The following is a 17,617-nucleotide window of genomic DNA, read 5'->3' on the forward strand; positions in this document are numbered from 1 at the left end:
ACCAATGGTCTCTGTCCCACATGTTGTGAACCTCTGCCCCATATGATATTGTTCTAACAGATGGGGTCTGCCTTGAATGTAGATTACAATGTAAGCTGCCTGGTGCATGGTTACAAAGATGGAGGAAGGCGATCAACTTCTATCCCATAGCACAAAATACAAGCAGGCAGACTCATAACAACTTAAAAAAACTACTTAAATCCTACTTCTGCTCCTACTGCCTCTCCTAAAGTCAGGGATTGGCGAAATAATAAAAAATGCCAGACAGGTGTGATAGAAGGAGCAACATGGAGGGGAGAAAGTTGAACGTGCCTAAGAGTAGATGGGAAATGAGAAGTACCGGTACATATGTGTCTAATCTAAGGCATTTGTACATGTTGTGGAGTAAGCAGACCGCCAGACAGAACCTGGGTTTGTGCATCAGAGAGAGATGGTCAAACTTTGTAGCCCAGGAACTTAAAAATAATATTATAACTAAAGTATAAGTAATAGGTACACATTAAAGAAATATTCAGCTATTCTGTCAACCAATATCTATATTTTTACATGATTTTTTTAAAGACTTACCAAAGTGTACAAAAAAAACTAGGACTAAACCAGGACTAAATCTTGGTCTAACCCAGGATTAATTTAGGACTAACCAAACCAAACCTGGAACAAAACCAGTAAAAGCCAAGAGCAACACAGGACTAAACCAAGGAACTAACAAACACTGAGCACTGGTATCACTTTATAACTATGCTTCAACAACAACTTAACATATATTGAACAAATAGTTTAGTAACCCAAACCCAAACTCCTAACCTCTTATTTAAGTTGTTAAATAGCCTGAATCATTCTTAAAGAGCCTCTACATAATTTTTTCCAATGTTTTTGACCAAAATTTGCCCCAGTACATATATGGTATAAGCACTTCTTGATGTCAAAATACAGCTCCATTTTATTGTGCGATAATCAGGAAGTACACGTTAGCATGCTAGTTGTTGTTAGCTTTACCGTCATGGCAAACTCTGCTCTTGTCTCTTAAAGTTATGAAAAGCGAGTACAGACTTATTGCGGTGATTAATTAGGTTTCTGGGAATGCATAAGGTAAGTGAGGAATACCACTGCAAACTGTTTAAAATGAAGTAAATGTTTTTCACGTTTTTAAAGATACATTATGAATTAAGTTTACTGATGGTAAATTAAGTTGTAGTTATTACACAGTTCTTTAATCGGGTCTGAAACAAGATTAATATAACCACTGCATGAGTCTGTCTTATAATATTACATTTTCTAGTACCATTTCCTAGCCTACTCTGCCGCTCTCTTTTAAATAGGCCTTGCATCTCCAGCATGCTAGCGCGCCGTAATTAACTACGACAGGTGCCCGGTCCTTGGACTACGGCGCGACTGCAAACATTTGTTCTGATTAGAAGTGAGAAACCCAGAGGGGACGGTCTAAAGATGGAGGATGCCAGCGAAGATACCATTCCTTTATAATAACCAACCAATTAGTGCCAACTCCTCCCTGTGCTGTGGCAGAGGGCATGTTTACTTACAAATACTGCATGGGAGTAATGAGAAAACCCTTTGTACAAGTTGATATTTAAATAATGTGTCACTTTTTGCACTATGAAAAAAATCTAATCTGTTTATCCAAAGTCTATGCTTAAGCTGTTTTGACTAAATAAATGTAAATATATGCATTTTTCTGTGTTTTTCTTGTGCACAATACTGCCATAAGGGCTATAGAGATTCTGTATTAGAGGTATATAGATAAGACCACTTTTTCCAAGATACTATAAGGCAGGTATATCTTGAATAATTTATTTGTAAACTGGCCTAACAGACAAGAAAAGATACTACTTCTCACCCCCTCACTGATTTTAGGCAACTTCTTCAAAAATGAGTAAATTCATATGTTTGGGGCATTTTCTCTATCCAAAAAGTTTGCTTTAACTTTAAACTACATATATTCTTTTGTTACCCAAATTTGTGGTTGCCTAGATATCAAAATATATGTGGACTTAAGATGTGGACTAAGTGAATGTGACGTCACCCATAGCATTTGGCTCCACTCAAATGAAGTTTGTTGAAGCTAGCAGTTATAGGGGTGAATTTGCAGCCGAGTTCCATATTTGGAATTCCGACCGCGTGTATCATAGCAACCAAACAGCCAATCAGGACCAAGACTGTTAAAGGCATCCCCCCCTTCCTGCCCGCGTCGCTGGTTTAGCAGGGAGCGGGCGCTTAGCAACGCTGTCAATCAAACCTCAGGGAAAGAAGGGACCCGATTTGTCTGTTATTAATGTTCATATCTTGTTTTATGGAGAAAATAGTGAAATAAAAACATCAGGATCATGTAGCGCGGATTAATACAAACAGTTTAAGACCAAATTGACGAGCGGGACAGCAGCAGTTACAGAGAGAGGGGTGACAATTTCACAGTATAAAGAGAATTGGAGCCAGAGTTGATGGAGCCAGAAGTGCGGCCATGATCACTTCCTATTTGGAATGCGGCGGCTAGCAGGTTAGCTATGTCCATTTATATATACACTCTATGGTACAAGGGGGGAATATTTCGAAGTATGGTTTTAGCGTTCTACTTCCATATCCAGACAGTTACATGGTGCTGCTTTAAAGTGTGTTTGTTTTACATGTATCATTTATATGTTATACTATTGGACATACTCAACAGTTTTGCCCAAATGCATTTCTCAGTCTTTTCTTATGCACTACTTCACTATGGACCATGTATTCTATTCTATATTCTCTTGTTGTGTTGTTGTACCGGTTTTGGACAGCCTCCCTGTGCTCTTGCTGCTGGCTGTGCTGTCCCCCCGCACCAGACCGGGACAGACTCCACTGAAGCTGCGGGCTTTGGTGATGGGGGGTCGGGGGGCCAGGCGGTGGGAGCTGTCTGAGCTGTCCGTGCTGCTCCAGGGGCGAGGGTCCGAGGGTCTGGGGAGAGTGTCTGTCTCTGAGCTGCTCTGTCTGCTGGCCCCTGATCGACCCACTCCCAGCCTGAGGAGAAACATACACAACAATCATTTTTTATGCCCAGAACTGTCACGATAATCACTATATTGATTTCTTGTTCAGTATATGAAAGCTGGAACAATATATTTTGGGGTCAATATTTATTGTGTGTACAGTTCTGCTGTTCATTTATTGCAGCTCATGATTTTTTTTTTTTATATTGTAAATTTAGAATAGTTTTGTGGTTGAAATCTGCTCTTTTGTTTCTGCTTCAGTGACATAAACTAGTTTCAATATTATCGTTTATGTCTACATATATCGAACTTCAAAATGTGTTAGCATGACAGGCGTATTTAGGAGCTGAGCGATATGGTGACAAAAATCATATTGTAATCTCATTCCTGTGATAATATACAATATTTTTTTGTTTTATTTCAAATTGCCATATCTTGATTTAAAAGTTTTCTGCTATTATTTAGCTTTAGCCATACCCTGGATTAGTGGCATTTGTTTTAACCAATTGCAATGAACTGTGAACTTTCAGAGGAAGTAGTTCACGTTAGCTACATCTTGAAGGCAATATAAACATACTTTTATATGAATTGTGATCAAATCGTAATTGTAATCTGGCAACAAGAACATTCATAAGTGTGGACTGAAATTCTATTCAAATATTTATAAATGAGTCAGTGGCTGGGTAAATTACATATCCTCTATTTTTCATTCATTTTTTAAAGTCACCGTCAGTGATTACATTCAAGAGTGGCGTCTCTTCTAGCTCGTGCAAAAATCCCTATCGTATTTGTCCAGGTTTGAGACTAGCACAAAGAAAACTAATTTGGGACCGCTTTCTGCTTACTCGGGATTATAACCAAAAGGCTGCTTACAAACCAGTCTATCCACATGTTTCATAAAGGACATTGAAAGCTCTCTGAATTCAAAACTAAATATGTAGTCATCTTATAGGAACAAAGTCAGCAAATCTAAGATCACGCATTTGTGAAATCAATAACCCTGTATTTCATTTAGCTTTCCGCCCTCGGCCTCGCTCTTATGTTCGACTTGACTCCAGATCAATAAAAGATGACATGTACGAGACAAAAATGGAAAAGAAAAAGGTTTTATGCTTTAATTGGTAAAGCTCTGGGCCCACACGAGGAGGAGGAAAATCCTGTTTGAGGGAATGCTTTCTTCAAATGCTTAGATCAGTGGTCTGTGTGTGATTAGAACAGACTAGGGCTTCACACATGTCCTGGTTTGATCCCAGTGTAGTTCTGATGTAGAATTGGTTTGGTCTAGTCCTGGTTTAGTCCTGATCTAGTCCTGGTTTGGTTCTGAGGTAGACTTGGTTTGGTCCTGGTCTAGTCCTGGTTTAGTTCTGATGTAGTCGTGGTTTGGTCCTGGTCAAGTCCTAGTTTAGTTTTTATATAGACTTGGTTTGGGTCTGGCCTAGTCTCGGTTTAGTTCTGATGTAGTCTTGGTTTGGTCCTGGTCTAGTCCTGGTTTAGTTCTGATGTAGACCTGGTTTGGCCCTGGTTTAGTTTTAATGCAGAGTTGGTTTAGTCTTTGTCTAATCCTGGTCTAGTCTTGGTCTAGTTCCAGGTTTAGTCCAAATTTTGAGTGGATTTTTAGTTAACATTCCAGCTGCTGAACATGCTTGAAAATGAATTACATCGAGTGGAGAGTTGGTGGAGTAGGTATAAATTGTAATCTCGCTGTGGACCTTCAGTAAGTTGATGTCGCTCATTTCAAAATTCAAATTCAAGTAGTTGAAATAAAAAAAAGTGCTTGAATAAATTCAAATAACTGGTGTCAAAGGAGGATCAAGTAGGCAAAAATTTAACTAAAAGTACTAGTACTTAAAAAAACGTACAGCACAGTGTAGTAGTAACATCTCCATGGAGACCAAGAGTAAGCACTACTCTACATCACAAGAAAAGTTGCTTAGTGCACCTTTAAATATTTGCTGTATGACAACATTTTTTGAGAATATTGTTATTTAAATTAAACAGAAAAGTAACAGTGCAGCACTACAACTATCCACAACAACTACTTCTACAATACTACTACTTTGTACAGTTTATTTAAAAATGACATTATTAAACGTACCTGAACATTTGGCGGCGCTGTTGGCTGCTCATGCACAGGTCTTCGTCTTGAACGCTGAATAAAAAAAATGAAGATTTTCAGGAGTAGATTTGACAAAGTGAGACGTCTCCCCTTTTCAGACGGGACTAAAATCACTCTAATTGCTCCTAAGATGACAACACTGAACACCCCAACGAACAGAAGCCAGATGGCAGGCTACGGTAAGTTGTTAAGGACAAAAAAGCATTCTATTAAGTTAATTAATGTCTTTTCTACATACTAAACGGTAAATGGCTTTTGTACCTTCTAGATACTCAAAGCGCTCATTCACACACACATACATACATACACCAGTGCACACAGACACTGGGGTGAGGTGGGGGGTTAAGTGTCTTGCCCAAACATTCATTTGTAGGAGCTCTAATTGCGCTGCCAACCTGTGGGTCAGCGGTCAGTGGCTGCTCTTCGAAATACCAACCTTTGGATCAATGGACAAACGCTCTTCCAACTGAGCTGCTGTCAACTTAGATAAAGTTACACACAAAACAGATTCAATATATTCAATTCAATATATATAATGTCACATGTTTTCCATATAAATAATTGGTGCTAAATAGAAATATGCATTTTGAATTGGCATACAATAATTACATGGAAAAATATCATCATATATATGGTCAACATTTCTTTTTTTGTAGTGTATATAAAAGTAGAAACTAATAAGGTTAGGTTTAATATGTATGTAGTCTTCTAACACAAACTGAGAAACTATTTCATAAGAAAGACAAACTTCTGTGTATAGAGTCGTCTTATCTTGCAAGCATTAAATGAGACCTTGAAGTTGGGAAGTAAATGGGGGGAGCAACATCAACATCATTGGTTCAGTGGTTAGATACACTGACCCACAGGTTGGTAGTGTGTTTCCAGCACATACAGATGTCATTGTGTGATTGGGCAAGACACTTAACCCACTTCACCCCCAGTGTCTGTGTACACTGGAGTATGAATGGGTGAATAAAGCGCTTTGAGTGACTTGAAAGTAGAAAAGCGCTATATAACGATGTGACCCCTTGTGGCTGAAGTTAACATATTTGAAAAAAAGTTTGATACAAAACTACACGGTGAACCAAATAAACATGTTTTTTTCCCCACGTTTGGCTGATTTAGCTCTGGTTAATACAAGTTTAACACATTTGAATAATGAATCGAAAGCCTCAATCTGGATGTTTTTACAAATCTACAATTATAAGTCCCAGAATATCTTATTATTGCAATACCCAAGTTATAATTTGCGAATGTTTTCCCTACCTAGGACAACCTTCGTAATACCAGACATTTTGAAACCAGATATTATTAAGTGAAATAGATGTTTTTACAACTTACCTTCTGTCTAGGAGGAAATGATCGCCCTGCAGGTGAAATAGAAAATTGCAGCGGATTAGAAAATTATAGCGTATTATTCAAATATTATCTGTAATGTGTGATTTTGACTTAAGTTTGGGCTTCAAGCTACATTAAAAAAAAGCATCTCTTGATTTCTTTCACCTCCAAAAATCACAGTATTTCATCACAAATCCAGCATAGGTAATTGGTCGAAGGCGATTTGTGATTTGCACATGAATATAAAATGACAGCGATTTGAACAAAATGGCTGATCCTGATTTCGCCACAACCTCCTCCAGTCCTCCACCAATCCGCCTACACACTCCCCTCTCTCTGTGTCTGTCTCTCTCCCCTCATCTCCCTCTCTCTCTCTTCTAATATGCAAATATCTGTTCTCTGGCTTTTTGGTATACGGCATCTCGCGCTCTTGTACTGTTCTGCTCCTTCTGTCAGCTTTCAAACCAATCTGGCAACGCAGCATCGACTTCAACACCACAGATGCACTTTTACAGGCTCGCATGTACACGACGATGCCATATTGTAACACACTGTGCTCTTAACGTGTCAATAATAAAGAGTGACAGCAAGTAATATATACTCTCAATTATGACTAAATGGCAAATTAAAGCTTTACATAAAACATTACAGGTGTGATATTTAAAGCCACAGTATGAACTAAGTAACTTTTAGCTAAATATTAGACTAAAATAAAAGCATGTTTTTGTGGGGTTTTTTTTCAATTTGTGTTTATTGCGCTGAAAAACATATATCCTTACTGTGAACGGGCTTGCATCTCCACAAACCTGACCTTTATCTGGCCTGAATGAGGGCCTCCTCCTCCTCGTTTCCATGGAAATGTTGTTCCTTTGCCTATAATCTTTCACAGTACAGCATAAAACCTCTCTATTTTCATGGGGAATATTGTTTTGGAAGTATGGTTTTAACTTTCTATTTCATGCAGCGTACCTTTAACTACTCTGCTCGTCTCCAAGGAAATGTTATAGCTTTGTCTGGAATGTTCCACAGTAGTACATCAAATTTATCTCCATGAAGCCTGATGGCAAGTGTTGCCATCAGGCTGAGTTGCATATCTTATCTGTGGAGAGGCAAGCCCGCTCATGGAAAGAGATATTCTTGTGGAAAAAAAAACAAAAAAACTGCCATTATATAAACATTATAAGAATGATCCAGGATTAGGATATTAATTAAACAGTTACAAACCCTGAATCATGCTTAATAAACTATTTGTTCATTATTAATTAAGTCTCTGTTCATGTTTTATTAAGGCCAGTAGAAGTGCAGTTATTATAGTGTTGCCAAACCAAACCGCACCATATAATGATGTCTACAGTGGCTACACAAACTGTTATACTTGGACTCCTCCATCAATTTGCTCTTGTCAATTTTCAAACAAGCTCAGCACGAACACAGGATTTTCAGCAACACAAAAATACACACAAACTTCTTTAGCAGCTATGTCATTCCCGCCAGATTGTGCTACAACTCCAACCAACATGTCAGTAATAAAAGTGACAGCTTGATGGAGGAAAGAAAAAATACAAAAATACAAAAAATAAAAACAAAGTACCGTGATGTCTTCTGGATCAAAGCTGGAGTTGTCTCGTTTCAGAATGTAGCGCTTCTGAAAATCGTCCGTCCTGTCATCCTTGATGTGCTCTGAGAATTTCTGATCGGGGCTGTCGACGAAACAGAGTGAAAGAGTGGCAGCTTAATTTGAGGCAGATGCTGACAAAGCCATATGTAAGGAAAAAAAGTGATGGGTACAACTTCATTCGGATATGCTCACTAAGTACAATGTAGCACAAGTGTAACAATCTGTAAAAACAGTAAGTAATTACATTGTACTTAAAGTGGGGGTATTACATAGATGCAGTAGATATATTCATCACCATTACCCTTTATTCTTTTGAAAATGCTATATTTGATGAAAACAATGTATTAAAATGTTAAATATGTTTCAGGGTTTTTTTTTTGTTTTTTTAGGAGAGATCCCTAAATTATGTAAACATGCATAGATGGCACCTCTTCAGGCATGTTTTTGATGAGGGAATAACATTATAACATGGTAGAAAGATTTTGCAGACACCATTTTAAGGACTGGTTTAGGGTGAGAGGGTTTTTGTTGTTATTGTTGTGAATAATACAATGCAATGATTAGCTCATTTTAAAAAACATACATAATCTAACAGTGAACTGGACATAAATAACATACTTAGTGAAGAATGTTTTTGAATTTGATGTCATTAAGTAGGGAACAAATGTTTTCATAATAAAGCATCCCATTATTGAAGATGTGCTGCTAATTTCCCATTTCAACAAGGTGCCTTTCCTACTGTCACCAGCAGATGGCAACATAAACTTACTCCGAGCATTCAAATGGAAAGTGAACTAGCCTTTTCCACATTTTTTCATTACTTTATGTAATTTGGATGTCTTTGAATCTTTATTTTTACCTTCTAAGACTTAAACACCTTCAGTTGAACACAGTTTAGTAGCTTTAGTCAACACAATTTTCCACCATAATTGTCTAAAGGCTTTGCACATTACTTGATTTAGAGATTATAATGTACATTTGTCTTCTCACATTCTAGTGTTGGAGGTCTTGTTGATGACCACAGACTTGCCGCTGGGGTCTACATTGTGGTCCATGCCGAAATATGCAGCCACTCTGTGTAACAGCATCCGGTGATAGGACGACATGGGCGGGAACTTCCTCTGCTGGCTCCTATAAGTTAAAAAGACGAAGACGTTTAGATACAAGCTCCTTCTGTGGTAGCCCTCTATAGTCAAATCATAACAATCTGAAGAAAAATTGGTAACACAAATGATACTTTTTGTCTGTAGTACTGGCGACATTATATAAAAGTAAATATATTTAATGTGAAGGTTAATGTGAGTTGTGATCTTTGTGTGTTCTGATGAGAATCCCTAAAGCCAGAAGCTCGTTGCAGCATTATAGTTTGGGTGGAGTCAAAGTTTAAGCGTCCAAATGAACCAAAACAAAACATAGCGCAGCTGTCAGACGTACTTCACTCAACTTTAGCAGAAATTTGGCTTTAAAAAAATGTCCAGATGGAAACACTTGTTGTTGTCTGCCCTTTCATCAACTGGATTTAACAAAACTACAACTAGAACAACGACTACCGGTACTACTTCCATTCAGAGATTCACAAAATAATTTCAGTTCACTCCTTTTTCTTTTTAAAGCCGTTAATAGATGCCCGATGTCTAGACCTGTCATGATAATCACTATATTGCATTATTGTTCAGTATATGAAAGCTGGAACTATATTTTTTGGGGGTCAATATTTACCATGTTACTTTTTCTTTACAGTAGTGGAAAATTTTGTTGTTTTTTTTTGACTATATGATAACATTTAAGCCATAAAAGGTTGAATAAATAACTTCTATGACTCATTACAGATGCAAACTAAATACTAAAGAACTAAAGTGCTTCATTCGGCTGTTGATTTATTGCAGCTCATGATTTTTAACAATGTTGTAGATTTAGAATAGTGTTTGTGGTTTAAATTGCGTAAATTAGTTTATCGTTTATCGTCTAAGTTTACTTCTGTAATATATCGAACTTCAAAATGTGTTATATTTGGTTATGAACAAACAAAACATTACATCTCTAGGCCTGTCACTATAATTGTCTTTTAGGATCACAAAAGTCTTTTCGTAATGTTATACGATGACGACTACTACTGCGACTACGACTGCTACTACTACGGCTGCAGTTTTTGCCATCACAATAGCCTTTTCACACAGTTATCCTGCTTGAGTATTATTCTATGTGATGGATTCAGACAGTTGTAGTCTTCATCAACAGCTCCAGCAGCTGTTGTGTCTTAATTGTGTGACATGAAGCAAAGACGTGTCTGAGTACCAGGATCCATCTGTGCAGTGTGTATCCGCCCGTCTCCCATTTCTCACCGTTTTTAATCTAATAAAACAATGCAGTGCTTACTTATTATGTCCATTTTTCTTACTTGGACTTGTCATGATGATAACTATATTGTATGGATGTCAACATATTGAATTGTTGTTTTGAGATAAGCCACTGCTATAACAAAAACTCAAATTTTGGGTAAATTTGAGTTGAGATCATTATCAAATTGTGGATAAAATTATGTGTAAAAGCTGCTAGCTCTGTAGTTTAGACTGCTGCAAATATGTTCTGAAATGGCCATGTGTGTCAGATGCCCTCCGTGCGTGTCAGATGCCCTCCCTGTGTGTCAGATGCCCTCCCTGTGTGTCCATGGGGTCTCATTCTGCAAAAGCTGCTTAGTATAGTTTAGACCGCTACAAACATGTTCTGAAATGCATGGGATTCTTGTATTAGTTTAACTATTTATATTCTCTCAAATGTCTTTTTTAACCCCGTGTTAGATTACTTTCATAAATCCTACTTTGAAAACATTTACAAAACAAACAAAAAAATAAATCAATCTATGTGATAATAGCCACACTGCAGCCCTAAGTGGCATGAATGTGACTAAGGTTGTCAAAAAATTTAAATAAAAAATATAAATAACACAATATCCAGATAATATTCAATGCAAAATCATTTGACTCACCATTTGAACAAGTATCAATACTGGAAAAATATCATATTTATAGCACAAAATCTGAAATTTCCTTAATGGTTTTAGAATAGTTTAGATCTGTATCAGAACTAGTAAAATAACTCATTTGTTTTGTGTTGAAAATTAAGTTCTATTATCTATATATAATCTGTTTTTTATCATTATTCCGGTTTCAAAATTGGTTTTGAGGCCTTTTCCTTAATGTTGAAATCGCTTTTGAAATTGTAGTATTCGTTTTAGTATGTATAACTATCAAAGCTTTTTGAGTGGAAATATTTTAGTTTTCCAATGAATGTAGCAGGTCCATCCTTACTCATTATTGCTGATGAAGTCCAAAATGTCCTGTTCCAGTTTGAGTAACATAATTCGATCCCTGAAATGAACACACGCAAGTGTTATTCGAAACATAATTCAATATATTTTGGTGTCAAGTGAAATATAAGATTTATTTGTTAGTGATTTTCAAACCTTGGATTGCCTTTTAGCGTGTTCACCAGGAACTCGTGCAGATCTATTCCAGTTGAGTCTGTGTAGTCTTGGCTGGAATCTGGAAAAAAAAACACACACACAGTTAAATAAAAGATATTTTGAACATAATTTATATAAAATGTCTGCTAGTATAGGGGTAAATGCTTACTTTAGATCATAGCACCAAGTATGTCTTTCCCTAAACCAAAAGAATCCACTAAAATATATCGTTTTTACTTAGTTACTGCATATGTTTAGAGTTAGTACATTGGCCCTTAGTTGTAATGACACAGAATGGTTCAAGTTTTCCAAATCCGTATAAAAGTAACAGGTGATGTAATATGTTCTTTGCAAATTATTGCTTTAGTTAGCTTACTTATTAACAGACAAGCAAGTATGTAAAAAGCCACAATACACCAATCTGCAAATGCAATGGTTCTTTCCTAGAATAATAATATCTACAAGGGCCAGAAATAGGATAAAACATCTACATCCCTCAATATATAGTTTAAAATGGAACAAGTTGGTTAATGAGTTGGTTTGTTCTCTATTAAATCTCATTAAATAACAAAGGGCTATCGCTTACTCGTCTCCTAGCCTTTCTTAAAAATGAATTAAATCAAAATTAAACAATCATTTTTGGAGATATCTTGCAAATAAACAAATGCAGAAATAATTATAAGCCTATACACTAACACTAGCATTAGGAAAAATAGACAACGCAGTCATAAATGGCCTAATTGAGCTTCTAAATGTAATTTTCTAAACTGTTCCAGTCTGTTAACTCACCAAATGAATGATGAACACGTAATAAAATGCTTGTTTGGATTATTGATATGCAAATTAATCAAATAGTCACTCTGCATTTGCCAGGAAAATGGAATAATAGTGTGGTTGAAAACTTCACAGAGGGGGTACAGTGTTGACGGGACACCATTTTGAGCTGCTTTTGTGTTTGAATGAGAAAAACAAAAAGCTGAAGGACTGCCAGCCGAGCCATTTAAGAAATTAGAGGAAAAGAGCTCACGTAACTCTGATGACAACCTCCAAAAATACAAGGAAATAACAGAACAGGATGAGACTGGAGACTTGTTAAACTTGAAATAAACATTAATATGATCATTAAAAAATCGATTTGATTAAAGGAGCACTGTGGAATTGTGGTGGGGGGTCCGCCACTTGCCGGTCTCTAATCAGATGTTATTGCTTTGCCTGTATGCCTGTAATGTTCCACAGTATGGTGTTAAACTTATCTAGCATTTATTCACTTACATGTATTTTTTAATAGCAAAACACGTATTGTATTCCTTCTGAGCGCAGTGTAGCTACTTCATAGAGCTGATCTGTAAGCTGACCTTGTGCCATAAGCTTCTCGTCTCCATGGAGATAGATGAACGCTAATGCCATGCAGTGAAATATGGTAGGCAAAGCAATAGCAAGCAACTACAAAAGTTCCATAGTGCGTGATTAATATTCAAATTTTACATATATCTTGAATTTATTAATGTGCAGGAAGAATGTGGAAGTTTGCGATTAGCATGCTAGCTGTTGTCATCTTTATCGTGACACCAAAACGCCGCTCAGGTCTTTCAAAGTTGTGAAAAGAACTTATAAGCTCATTGGTGTGAATAATTACGATGCTCAGAATGCAAAAGGTAAGTGAGGAATAACTTTGGATCACACAATGGGCTACTTCTGTTTTTCATAGTTTTAAAGACGGTAAAAAAAAGAAAAAAAACAGCACCTTTAAGGCTTTTTTTCATATTATCTTTTGTGATTGAACTATGCATGTACTTTTCATTTCACTCAAAACAAGCTAACTTTTTGTTTTTTCACAGTAAATTGGTGAAGTAGAGTAGCAAGTGGAGGGAGCGGGGGACGTGGATATAACGCTAGCTAGCCCCCCTTCGTTAGCTAGTCTGGTTTCTATAATTGGAGCGTGCCTTCTCTGCGCTGGTGACACCTCCTCTCGCCTTTGGGAGTGCGCATAATTGCTTCACACCTTGAGCCTTGTCGCAATTAACTGAATCACGCCAATTATCGGCCCATAATGAGATACCATTTCAAAAGATGGGGAAAGAGGGAAAAAAAAAAGGAGTGATTTCGGACAAACGAGAGGAACGAGAACACTGCTAAGAAAGATAAATGTTTAGGTTATGACACGGTGAGGGTAAAGTAAGGGTATAATTATAAGAGGGTGGTGATTTAGTTGAGTGGCATCGTAGGCTTGGGTTTATTAAGTGTTAGCAAAATAAAACATGCAGCCAATGACTGTTTAGGAATGAATAAAATGGCATTATATAGAGAAGAAAAGAGGGATTTTGGACAAACGAGTAGAACGATACAAAGAAAGATAAATGTTTAAGTTTAAGACACTGGAGTTGGGCTGGGGTTGTCAAAATGATCAAAAATCAGACACTAATCGATATTAAAACTAGCATAGAAATTAGATACTAGATATTACTAATGTGGAATATTTCACAGTATGGCATTAAATGTAAGTATGTCAGTTACGGAGGCGACCTTGATCACAGTAAGAACGCGCGTTTTAGAAAGTAATTTTGAGCACCTGGAACAGAACGGACCCCGCATCAGAAAAGTTACACAGTCCATCTTCAAATTTAAACATTAAGTAAGATTATGCACAACGGTTTAGTGCTTTAAAACTCAAAATGATTGGTAAATTAATCGATTACTTTATTATTAGACCTCTGCATTGCGTCATATTCAAATTTTCTTTCCCTGGTGCCACTAAAAGAACTGCACATATATGCAAAGTGTACACATCTGTTGTTTCTAACCCATAAATTCACATTTTGCCATAAGAAAAAGTCAATGTTTTTAAATGAGGCCCCAGGTGCATGTTGGGTATTCCTGCAAAGCTGTGATTACAAAAGTTTACTGGCACGGCTCTCACAAGTCTCTCAAAGGGGGAATTTTGCCTTAAAAACTAATTAAAACATATTCATTAAAAGCCTATTGAAAAGTGCTTTACCTCTAGACAGCATTTTACGAATCGTCTTTTCGGGTTTGTCAATTTTGTCGCTTTCTTTTTCGGCTTGGTCCTGCGTTCCCCTCTCCTCCTTTTCAAACGCCTTCAGAGGGAATCCGTCCTGTAAAAAAAAAAAAAAATGTAGATAAAATTAAGAAAAAATTACAAAAACAGACTCAGTTTTTTTTTTTTCCTTTTCAAATATTCTCAAGTGTTCCCAATTTAACAGTTTAAGGACCATGAGGGTTAGCTAAACATCAGGATATTAAAAAGACAATTAAATAAAAGGCGTTCAGCTTTCGGATAGCTTGCCTGAGGTTGTAGGTTAATAACGGTACTCGCTCCGATAACCAAAACCAATTCGAGTTCAAGTTCAGCTCATTTTTATATCAATTTTATAAAACTTACTGTTATAATTGTATGCAAATGAAACTGACTATTTGTACCAGAGCTGGTAATGGTACTAGAGTGACGGTGGGATAGAGCCAATCACTGTTTTGTGTGAACTCTTTAAGATTTAGGTAGCTTTTATTACATCATAGTTGCAAAATTGATAGAAAGACAATGCGTTTTCCTTTTGCTATTGTAATAAACAACAAAGACTAATGTACCCGTCTCAAAGTAAGCAACGATATGCACTGATACACGTTTTACGCCAGGTGTCCTACCTCTACATACAGGGGCGGCGCCAGGCATTTTTAGTTTGAGGAGCAAAGGGGGCGCTAAGGTCTTGTGTAGGTGCAACACGCTCCAGGTTTGTCCTGTTTTATTTCTGGTTTAGTCCTGGTTTAATCTGGGCAATTCCTGTTTTAATTCTGGTTTAGTCCTGGTGCGTTAATTTAGAGCGTTTTAACAATGGCGCATACCCCTGCTCCCTAGCATGTTTGTTTTGCTGGTTTAAAAGTTGAAATCTAGTTAGCCTCTGTAGTGATTTCTAAACGATAATATAACTATTTTTAATCAAAATTGTAAGGGGAGGCCAGTGCCCCCCCAAGCCCCCCCCGGTGCCGCCCCTGTCTATATTTAACCAAGGCTGGGATTGGCGCAAACAACACACGTCTACATCTTCTATAAAGATAATAGTAAATGTATCAAGGTAGTTCTTATCTCTACTTCTAATTCTTCATTGAAGTAATAGCATTTTCATTTCAATACAAATTCCCCCCATATCTGAATGCAAGACACTTTCGATTACCCACAATCCTTCTTGGATCGCACGCTATATTGCGAAATCCAAATCGCTATGGCAATTAATCTGGCAGATTAGCTTGTTTTTATTAACCGTGTGAATAATACATGAATCCCCCGGCTAAATTAAACAGCGCAGGCAGCACAATCTATTTCGATTTTTGAGTCAGGTCTTGTTTGTCCACCCCACTGTAAAGATCTCCAAAATCAATACGCCACAAACTGTCGGAGAAGACTGGCGTGGCGTTTTGGGACCTAGCTTATTATTAAAAACTGCCTTATTTTGTTCTTTATCTTCTCTTTTTTACCCACAATCCTCTTCTTCACAGCGGAATACACACACACATACACTTAACACCCACTCACGCTAGTCTAAGTATCTGATTTGCTTTTCAGGCGGTTTTCAAAAGGGGGAGACTGAATAGCTAGGAAATGGTTGCCAGTGCACCATAAGTGGATTAAAAAACAACTCAAAGCAAAGCAAACATTTGGGATACCGCGTGTTTTGAAAATAAAATTATACAAGATGATGAGAAGGAGGTGGAAGGCGGAGGTGGGGGGTTAAAGATGGTGGAGAGGTTCATAAAGCAAAAAGGTCATTGGATGTGATCCTTGTAACAGCTGCGAGGCATGATAATGATATGCTATGTGCGTTAGCCGCTAAGCAGAAATGTGTTATGCTAATCATGAATGTGATGGACTACATTTATGCGTAAAGTAAATGTTGTTCTACTGCTACCACTGCTACTGCTAATGCCATGGATTTCAGAATGTGTTTGTAGTGGTCTAAACTACAGCTACAAGAGTTTTCTATAAAAAGACACATTGTGTTCTTTGCGAAGGACATTCTAGTATTTTAATAATTATAGCTTGAAAATTGTGTCAACTCAGTTTTGATTTTATTTTGATTGCTATGTATTATGCAATCCTACTACCACTACTACTACTACTACTTAACCATAATCTGTATTGCTGCTACTACTATCTACATGGTCACTGAGTTTATTATCCAAATCTAATGTAATAAGTCTATAAACAGCTAAAAGTAATGCTCCTACAAAACAACATACTTCTACTAACAATACTACCACTCCAACTGCTATTGATACTACCCCTACTACTGTCCCATAATACTAGTTCTCAGTGGGGCCATTCAGTGTAGTCTGTGTAACAGCTGCAAGGCAAGAATATGCTAATCAGTTGTATGAATGAAATGAATACTCAAGTACTCAACTATGCCCTTGAAGTAAAGTAAAAGTACAATGGTGTATGGTTGGTACGAGTCCTGTGCAGGGCATCTGATGTAAAATCATAAAACAGAGTGGAAATTGGGATAATACCATACCATTGGAGTACCATTACTACTACTGCTAGCATTCCACTATTAATACTGCTACTGGCTACTTCGCAAATGGATTTTTTTCATTAACCAAAAATGTATTATAAGTTGTATTCACACAAACACTGCATCGAAATTGGGACAGAACTGGTACTAAACCCAAACTAGACCAGGACTAAACCAGAGCTAGAACCAAACCCAACCAAATCTAGATTAGGACTAAACCGGGATCAAACCAGGACCAAATCAAGTGTGAACGCAGCTTCAATGAAAGTACTACAAAATGAATAATGGTATACAAGTCAATGTTAACAAGTTAGAATTACTGCTACAACTTGTACTAAAACTACTCATACTACTGGGGTACTAGACCAGGACTAAACCAGGACTAAACAGGACTAAACCAGGACTAAACCAGGACTAAACCAGGACTAAACCAGGACTAGAACAGCCCCCAACCAGGACTAAACCAGGGCCCAACCAGGTCTAAACCAGGACTAGAACAGGACTAAACCAGGACTAAACTAGGACTAGAACAGGGCCCAACCAGGACTAAACCGGGACTAAACCAGGAGTAAACCAGGACTA

At 37.2% G+C, this 17,617-nt stretch overlaps 1 protein-coding gene across 8 annotated transcripts in view; it reads right to left on the bottom strand.

Annotated features, from left to right (window-relative positions):
• Positions 1–17,617, bottom strand: part of LOC117382509 (R3H domain-containing protein 1-like) — an 85,841-nt gene that overhangs the window by 36,833 nt on the left and 31,391 nt on the right. For all 8 annotated transcript variants that reach the window (XM_055226996.1, XM_055226997.1, XM_055226974.1 and 5 more), the window contains 8 exons: positions 14,506–14,623; positions 11,511–11,589; positions 11,356–11,415; positions 9,038–9,178; positions 8,021–8,129; positions 6,433–6,458; positions 5,071–5,124; positions 2,774–3,006 (listed from right to left, as the gene is read on the bottom strand). In XM_055226996.1, coding sequence (XP_055082971.1) covers positions 2,774–3,006; positions 5,071–5,124; positions 6,433–6,458; positions 8,021–8,129; positions 9,038–9,178; positions 11,356–11,415; positions 11,511–11,589; positions 14,506–14,623 — 820 coding nt within the window. The remainder of the gene's footprint in view (positions 1–2,773; positions 3,007–5,070; positions 5,125–6,432; positions 6,459–8,020; positions 8,130–9,037; positions 9,179–11,355; positions 11,416–11,510; positions 11,590–14,505; positions 14,624–17,617) is intronic.

This window comes from Periophthalmus magnuspinnatus, chromosome 2, assembly GCF_009829125.3.
Source record: "Periophthalmus magnuspinnatus isolate fPerMag1 chromosome 2, fPerMag1.2.pri, whole genome shotgun sequence".
Lineage (NCBI taxonomy): Eukaryota > Metazoa > Chordata > Actinopteri > Gobiiformes > Gobiidae > Periophthalmus > Periophthalmus magnuspinnatus.